Here is a 9,354-nt window from a genome sequence, read left to right on the forward strand (position 1 = left end):
GCTCTAATGGTCACTCACAAACAACAATACAGCTCTTGATAAACAACAATAAACAAAAAAAAGCACAGTTTGTGATTAATTCACAGATAAGCACTTTAGATCTTTTCCGTATTTTATTACATGGACAGTTACAAATGAAACACTGTGTTGCTCTTGATAAGGAAATGTTTAATGTGATGAACCACATTAATGAACATATGGTCATGTGGTTGTTGACATTTCATTTACATTTACACATTGAGCAGAGGCTTTTGTTCAAACCACTGAACACAGGTCATTGGGGTTTTATCACTTTAGGGATGTGTATATCCCATGTACTAAGGGTACAATAGTGTATTTTTATGTGTCTCTTAGGTGTTCATGTGATGATTATGTATCTATGGAGTCATGACAATACAGTATAATCTAATCTATCTAAATGAGCTGCAATACCAGCCACAGTTCACAGGCACGTGTGGTTTTTGAACATTTCACAAATGAACATTTTTATTTTTATGTGGAATGTAATATTTTAGACTTATTTAGTGTGCTTGTGTGCTATTTTCTGAAGATATTGGTCCTCGGTGTTTGGTGCCTTCCTGATTAATTCACAAGATTAGATTAGGGGGAAAAGAACAGCCAAATTAGTTTTTTACTGCCTGGCAACAATACCATAGTCTATAATTATGGTTCATTACTGACCTATAAAGCATTAATGAATGATTTATTAGCCATCAGTTTACAATTTACAAACCATAAAAAAGATGTTAAGTATCTCTTATTTTACAGTTGTTGAGAACAAAGCTGTGAAGGTGCCCTCTGTGTGCATCTGTCTGACACCATGACAGCGGGTGAGTGTTTTCTCATCTGAATGTAACTCTTTATATTCACAGCACAACACAGACAGAGCAGGTTGTATTTATGAAGTAGAGCTAATGATGCCATCAGCCTCGTTTTCATTGTCTGTGTTGCGCACTTGAACTTGTTGATTACCTCAACAGCTGTCCTTGGTCCTGAAAAACTCTCTCTCTCTCTCCTTCTCGCTCTCTCTCTCTCTCTCTCTCTCTCTCTCTCTCTCTCTCTCTCTCTCTCTCTCCTTCCCCCTTGCTCTCTCTCTCTCGCTCGCTCTCTCTCCTACTCTCTCGCTCTCTCTCTCTCTCTCTCTCTTGTGTGTGTGTGTGTGTGTGTGTGTGTGTGTGTGTGTGTGTGTGTGTGTGTGTGTGTGTGTGTTTGCATTCAGTAAGTGTAAGACCAGCCTTGTTTCCTTGGAGTGTTGCATTGGCGCACCGCGTCGTCTCGGTCCCTAAAAGCTTCCTGCGGCTTCACTTTCTGAAGGAATTTGTGGCTGTAACCGGCAGATATCACCATATAAGATATCACCCCTGACCAAACAGCCTCTCTCTCTCTCTCCCGCTCACTGCAGGCAGGAGATTTAAATACAACTTTCGGCACAAGCTTTTGCTCCAAGGACACGAAACGCAGTGCTGATACTTGACATACAGGTAAGCAGGAAAACAAGCCTATATGCTGATGGTTATATTATAGCGTCATTAACTGGCTGCATGAATTAGTTTGCATGTCATATTTACATATATTTAGTTATTTAATACCTGATGTTTGTTCTAAGTTGATTGAGGTTCTGATGACAATTTCCATTTCAATCCTACAGTCCTGTATACATACAATTTATGATTAGCATATATATCACTCTACTGTATATGCTAGCTGTTATTCCTTTCACTTGTAACATTTTATTAGGATATCAGGCTCAGGACGTTTAAAGGGCTTCAACAAGACACGACACAGATAGTATCTTGTTGGACTTCATGTTTCAGCACCAAGGAGAACTCTCTTATTATTTTGTATATACTGGCTTCAATTTGAGAGTGGTTTAATTCACTGAAGTATATAATTTATCATTAGATTTATTCCTATTTTTTTTGCAATTCACAAACACATGGCTCGCTGGATTTCTACATCAACAAGTAATTCATTATTTATTTCATGACAAAAAAAACACAAAATGATCATGTTATTATCATCATGTTCATTGCCCCTTTCTCAGCTGTGGACTCTAAACAGGGTAGGTTATTTTAGATGGATTTCTTGAGGGCTTTACTTAATTTAAACAGGTTCTCTCTCTCTCTCTCTCTCTCTCTCTCTCTCTCTCTCTCTCTCTCTCTCTCTCTCTCTCTCCTCTCTCGCTCTCTCTCTCTCCCTTAATTTCCTGTCACCTGTCTACTGTCACGTAGAAAAAGGCATTAAATAATGCTGATAATGACTGATATCAAGTAATAATCTGGTCCATATGACTTGGACACACAGATTACTTCAAGTCAGAGAGGTGACCTTGCTGGATCACAGACAAGCTGATATTTTAGTATGTATTTGCAGTTACTTGACAGCCAACAAGAAAGGATTGTATTTGTTTTAGTACCTCTATGAGAAGAATAATGTCATATTCATACTGGATCATTTTAATATTGCTTCACACAAATTTACGGGTAACAGACCTAAGGATAATTAATTATCACAGTAAAGATGTACGAAGAAGTGAGCCTCTCCTGACAGTCTGTCCTTTATCTGATCCCTCCCTCCACCACTGTCTGTAGATCACTCATATGTGTATGGGATCTAAATCATCACCTTGTCAGTCTAGATGATGTCTACTATGTGATCAGTCTGTCTAATCCCCACTCTGACTTATGAATGATTTTATGAATGTCCAACCTTTTCAAAGGCTGTTTGGAATCTGCCCTGATTCATGGTTGTGAAATGTCAAAATCCAGTCTTTGATTTTTAAATAATGGAAGCATTTGTATTCATAGTTTATAGGCTGCAACATATTTAATACCCCTCAGTCTGGAGGCTGGACTCACACCTCTTTATTCTTTTAGTGGCAGGTTGGCGTCATTTAGCAGTGACTTGGACAGACTTTCACTTTATATATAAAAACATTCATGTCTGTAAAGGTATTGAAAGCAGGGTCAAAGAGTTGAAACACTTCACCAAATGTGGAAACTTTCCTTTTCTGTCTTCTTGACTGAAAATAAGACATGAAAAGCATTTTTTGAAGTCAAGCAAATAACAATTTGGATCGGATTTACCTGCAAGATTACCACAGATATTATTGATTCCTCCTTTTACCCTGACATTTCATAAGCTTCTCATCATGACATGGAGATTTGACTTTTCTAAATCTCCCTGAAATATCATGTGGACAGAAGAAGGATGTGAAGTTTGTTCAAGTCCTCATCAGTTCGTGTCTACTGGGGCACCTGTCATCTTTCCTTCCTCCCACCCACCTTCCTCACCTCTTTTCCCTGTTTTCACAGCCGAGCTCACAAAGCACCTGCACACATTCACACACACACACACACACACACACACACACACACACACACACACACACACACACACACACATATTGTGCAGATACACACCTGCAAGACCCTCAAAGTGTCCTCAGACCCAATGAGGCGATTGCGTAAACTGCTCTGACGTTGTTGGGTTTTACATAATGAATCTGCACAGCCCTGAACAGTTTTTTCATGGTAATTTCACTGTGAGAAGCAGAATGTCACTCCTTAAGGGTCTAAATAGCCATAATAGAGACTGGACAAAGAGACTGATTCTTGGAGGAGAAAAAAAGCCAGCACATAGTGTTTTTTCTTTCTTTCCACACTATATATAAAGCGGTAGTCTATTAAGAGCCTCTATTATGAGTGATGCATATTACACTGTGAGCATTAAGGCTTTTTCTTTTAGAAGACAAAGATGATGCAGTGAAATGATGTTTCCTGCTTCTTAACAGTAGTTTTGAGTGTAATGATTTCACTTTGAAGCTAAAACCAAACAGCAGCTAAAAAAAGCTCCTGTGGGATGGCAGTGGCTTCATTTAAGTTTTAGAAATAGTTAGGCTATATGACTAAATACAGATAAAAATGTGATATAACATAAATGATTTTGTGGAATAATCCCAATACATTTTAAAGGGATATTTTGGGAGACACACTTCTTTGTTCTCTTGCTGAAAGTTTTTTGATTTGATGAAGAAGATTGATATTATTTTCATTTCTGTGTATTAGAGATACAGAGCTGGAAACAACAGCTAGCCTGGCTCTGTTTAAAGGTAACAGAATTTGCCTACCAACACACTAAAACTCAATGAGATACAATATGTTGTGAGCTTTAGAGATGTTGGCATCTCTGTCCCTTTGGACAGAGCCAGGCCAGGTTTTTACACCTGTTTCCAGTTTTTGTGCTAGGCTAAGCTAAAAGTCCATTTGGTGGTAGCTTCATGTTTATTGCAGATTAATGTTATTGTTTCACAGAAAATGAAAAAAATGTAACACTTTTATTATTATAAATAATTTTTCTCTGACTGTTTTTTTTTTTCAATGGCACTTTTTTTTATCACAATCTTCGTACATTATGAAATAAAAGGAGGAAAAATCTGCAATAACAATAGCATTTTTGAAATAAACACTACTTGAATCTAATGAGCTGACATTTAAAGGATTATTTCACAATATAATAGTTATATTACATATTTTATCTGCATTTATTTCATATGGTTATTTATTTAGTAGTAAAGAACAGTTTGGGTCATATTGTCCCAAACAGTAATCCCACGTTTTATTCCACTTTCCCCTCCAGATTGCTCCTGGAACTTTTCTTAATTTCATCCAACAACCCAGTGGAAGATCCCCACTGTCATCATGAGCGCATGTAGCAGGAAGGCCCTCACATTGTTGAGCAGCGTCTTTGCAATCAGCGGCCTGGGGCTTTTGGGGGTGGCAGTCAGCACAGACTACTGGCTGTATCTGGAGGAGGGTGTGATTATGCCTCTGAACCAGAGCACTGACATCAAGACCTCGCTGCACTCGGGCCTCTGGAGAGTCTGCTTCCTGGCTGGTGAGTCCAGAATGGAGAAAGAGTAGGCTGCAAGAAAGGATTGGGGATATATTTTCTTGACAGTTATTCATGTGTAAATCAGGATTATGGAGCAGATCACCATAAAGATTTTAGAGTGCGCCCTCAAACAGGAACAACCACATTCAAAGATCAGTCATTTATACAGTGCAGCGGCTAAATGTGGCAGCAGCAGGGAGCTGAAGCTGTCACACTGACATATCATCACTGCATCAGCTGGCTTTGACATTCACACAGAACGACATTCACATTACTTCATCCGTGTGTGTGTGTGTGTGTGATTGTGTGATTGTGTGTGTGTGTGTGTGTGTGTGTGTGTGTGTGTGTGTGTGTGTGTGAGATAGAGAGAGAGAGAGAGAGAGAGAGAGAGAGAGAGAAAGAGAATGTGAGAGAAAGAGGCAGAGAGAAAGGCAACAGATAGACAGAAAATGTATCTGTATTTGGTCTTTGTTTAAATAACACACTTTATAACAAAGTGTATTCACAGTCAGTCCTGCAATATAATGATACACACACACACACACACACACACACACACACACACACACACACACACACGCACACACACACACACACTGTCACACGCACACATTGTCACACACTGTCACACACTGTCACATACAGACACCAGCTGGTATTATCCACCAGCTAATTCAGTGGCATGATGAGATGACATCTGTCTCTGAGGACTTGGTGGAAGTTTGTGTGTGCGTATGTGCGTGTGTGCATGTGTATATGTGTGTGTGTGTGTGAGAGAGAGAGAGAGAGAGACAGTGAAGTGATAATAATGGCTGTGTAGCTTTTTTTGCAGGATGTGATGTAACTCACACTCCCCCCGCACATGTCTATGAACCCAAGATCATGTCAAATATAGAAATTCCATTTTATATTAAAAGCAAGTTCTGAGTACTTGATTAGACCTGATGATTGGTGGATTTTCTTACTTTCAATTAGAGATGTTCCCAGTCTTCGTGCTACTTTAAATTGTACACTGTAGCCTCCATTGACACACTTTATGGTACCTCACAGATGTGAAAGTGGAATCAATCGCACAAGAAAGTCAGCAAGCTTAGAGTAATTAGTGTTTTGTTGTTTCATGATCACATTCATATTTATTGTCATAGTGATAGCCATGACATGTGTTCTCTTCTCCTCCTTCTTTTCAATCTGCCAATCACTGATATCTCCTACTGTACCCTAATCTCTCTGTAATATCTCCCACTCTTTCCTGCATTAGTCCAGTGTTTCCACCTTTTACCTTAACCTGACCTACACATTAACCTGTTTAGTCAATGTTTCCTGCCTTGTTGTCCTTGCTCTTGTTTGCCATGTTGCCCCCTTCTTTTAGTTGCCTGTTCCGATTGACCGCCTGTTGCTATAAACTTTACCTGTTTTGTTTAAGCACGGTGCATTGGAGTCCTCAATATGTTATAGGCTACATGCTGATAGGGATATAAACTGAAATTTAGTGTTCCTCAGACAATAGGGAAGGGATTATTCCTGACAAAAATAAAAAGGAACATGTCCTCCATTCCTTCTTGTCTCCACATCTTATTACTTCTACTCTTCTTTTTTTGTCTCTTTCTTCTTTAGGTGATGAGTCGGGTCGCTGCTTTACCATCGAGTACATCATGCCTATGAATGTCCAGTTGACCTCAGAGTCCACAGTAAACGTGCTGAGTGAGTGACACCTCCAACCTCCAACAGCTGCTTCAAACTAATAAACTAAACTCCCCCCAACACCTGCATTTGAGGTTGTTCATATAAACATCAGGGGTATTTTTATTGTATAGTTGTGTTCAGACACCCATTTAACCACCTGGATACAGCCAGAGATGAGCCTCCTCACTCATCTGGATGAGTGTTTCTGCCCTGTTCCTCTTCAGAACACTCTTCACAGATAATTCAACACACAAGTCCTTCAGTGTGGCTCAATGTCAAAGCTTTACTAAAGGATAAATCCACTTTAGTCAGTCTGTGTAATAAACTCTAATATCGTACTCCATTCACAAAAAAAGAAAAAAAAGAAGAAAAGAAACTGGCAGCCTTTTTTTTCATTAAAAGATTGATTGTTCCCCCCTCCTTACATACATAAATGTCACCTGTCTGTGAGCATCTTTCCATATAAGTGTTATACTCATCTCATCTTTTTACCCTTTTTGTCAATTGGTAATTCTTTATCATGATATTACTTATGGCTGCTGGCCAGAAACCCCACACTGCTTGTCTGGTCGACCATTTTGCTGTAAATTTTGGGTTTTAATCCTCAACTCTCGCTCCTCCCAGAGATGATACGCTCAGCCACTCCATTCCCTCTGGTCAGCCTGTTCTTCATGTTCATTGGATTTGTCCTCAACAACATCGGACACATCAGGCCGCACCGCACCATCCTGGCTTTTGTCTCTGGAATCTTCTTCATCCTTTCAGGTACCCAGAGTTTGATATTTCTGTCTTCTCTTTTTGTTTTGGTCCATCCCTGAATGATTATTTTTTCTCTTCTCTATGTATCTCAGGACTGGCTCTGGTGGTGGGTTTGGTGCTGTATATCTCCAGTATAAATGATGAAATGCTGAACAGGACTAAGAGCAGTGAGGCCTATTTTACCTACAAGTATGGCTGGTCCTTTGCCTTTGCTGCCATCTCGTTTCTGCTCACTGAGGTAATCAGCTGATCATAAACACATGCCTAATATTGTTGTTTATTGCTCCTTTAAACTCAGCACAAAATATTTCAATCAGGGCTGCAATTAATGATTATTTTCATTTTTAATTAATCAGTTGATCATTTTCTTGCCGGGTCAATTTTGGTTTGGTCTATAAAACGTCAGAAAATTATGAAACATGATGATCACTGTTTCCTAAAGCTCAAGGTGACATCCTCAAATGTGTGTTTTTTTCCTCGACCAAGATATTGAATTTATTATCATAGAAAATTAAGCAAACCAGAAAATATTCAGATTTGAGAAGCTGGATCAGAGACTTTTAATGATTAATCACTTATCAAAATAGTTCATGATTCATTTAATAGTTGATGTCTAAATTATTAATTGACAGCAAATTGTAAATTATATTTCATAATTCTGTGTATTAATGCTGTGTATGTGTGAATATTTTTTTCACCTTTTGTATACACACACAATATAAAAACACAGATGTTTATATGCTTTTAACGGGTGTTAACTGCCCTCCAGTGGTCACAGCCAGGAACTGCGCCTACGTTGTATTAATAGTCTTTTAGCAGGGTTAATCTTAGTATAACTGGCATATAAAACCACATTTTAGTGTGATCCTTACAAATAACATTCATTTTGGTAATAATGCCATCAATAGAGAGCTGTTGTAAATAGAGCTGCAATTAGTAAATTCATCGATTAATTGCAGACTATAAAATTAACACAAAAAAAACTATTTTGATAATCAATTAATTGTTTGGAGCTAATTAAGAAAAAAATGTCCAAGATTCTCTGATTCTAGCTTCTTGAATGTAAATAATTTTCTGATTTAATTAGTCTTTTATGATATAAACTGAATATTCGTAATGTAATACTAGTATTTGACATTCTGTGAAGTGGACTGTTGCTCACTGCACTCAAGGACATCATCTTGGTTTTTAGACTCAATGATCTGTCACCATAATAATAATAATAATAATAATAATAATAATAATAATAATAATTGTTAGTTGCAGCCCTATTTGTAATAATTTTCTGGGGTGGCAATCAGTCTACGAACTAGATATATAATTAGTAGAATAGTTATTTTTTCAGTCAATGCTTTGAAAGCAAAATTAAAGCAATCACAAACTAACATAAAGTGATCTAAATTACAGTTTTAATGACACTTCTCTCCACTGGACGTCTTTTTAAATGTATATTTTGCACAACCCTAAGTCAGTGACTGACAACAATATAAACCTCAGTTCTTTCTTTTAGAGGAAAATGTGTTTTGCTGTGTTGACTTTATTTTCTTCTACACTGCAGAGTGCAGGCGTCATGTCTGTCTACCTGTTCATGAAGCGCTACACAGCAGAGGAGATCTATCAGCCTCGCCACCCCAGCTTCTACCGGCCTCGCCTCAGCAACTGCTCGGACCACTCCGGCCAGTTCCTTCACCCAGAGGCCTGGTCACGTGGCCGGAGTGCCTCTGACATATCGAGTGAGGCTTCTCTTCAGATGAGTGCAAGCTACCCTGCTCTCCTCAAATGCCCCGACTACGATCAGGTCTCCTCTTCACCCTGCTGAGGGTGTCAGTCATCGTGGCTGGGGCCACCCAACGCTTACTAAAGGTCACTGATGATCACATACTGTAAGGTCAAAAGCCGAGGTTTTCTTTCAGGAAAAAGATACAACTTAAAGATATTTTACTGGGATATTGTTGTTTTTAGGGAGGAAAGTATCAGAGCGTGGCCTGAGGACTTTGAAAATATGTCTGTAAAATCAGT

General features: G+C 38.6%; 1 protein-coding gene across 2 annotated transcripts; it reads left to right on the forward strand.

The window, feature by feature from the left end:
• Positions 1-4,700: 4,700 nt before the first annotated feature.
• cacng5b (calcium channel, voltage-dependent, gamma subunit 5b) lies at positions 4,701-9,154 on the forward strand. Of its 2 annotated transcripts, XM_053338039.1 has the most exons (6): positions 4,701-4,896; positions 5,013-5,033; positions 6,487-6,594; positions 7,201-7,341; positions 7,428-7,573; positions 8,894-9,154. In XM_053338039.1, exons 1-6 carry the CDS (start codon positions 4,701-4,703, stop codon positions 9,152-9,154), a joined length of 873 nt encoding a protein of 290 aa, XP_053194014.1. The 2 variants fall into 2 exon arrangements, with proteins under 2 accessions (XP_053194014.1, XP_053194015.1); XM_053338040.1 differs by lacking the exon at positions 5,013-5,033 and having other exon boundaries at positions 6,508-6,594.
• Positions 9,155-9,354: the final 200 nt, after the last annotated feature.

This window comes from Scomber japonicus, chromosome 18, assembly GCF_027409825.1.
Source record: "Scomber japonicus isolate fScoJap1 chromosome 18, fScoJap1.pri, whole genome shotgun sequence".
NCBI classification, from domain to species: Eukaryota; Metazoa; Chordata; class Actinopteri; order Scombriformes; family Scombridae; genus Scomber; species Scomber japonicus.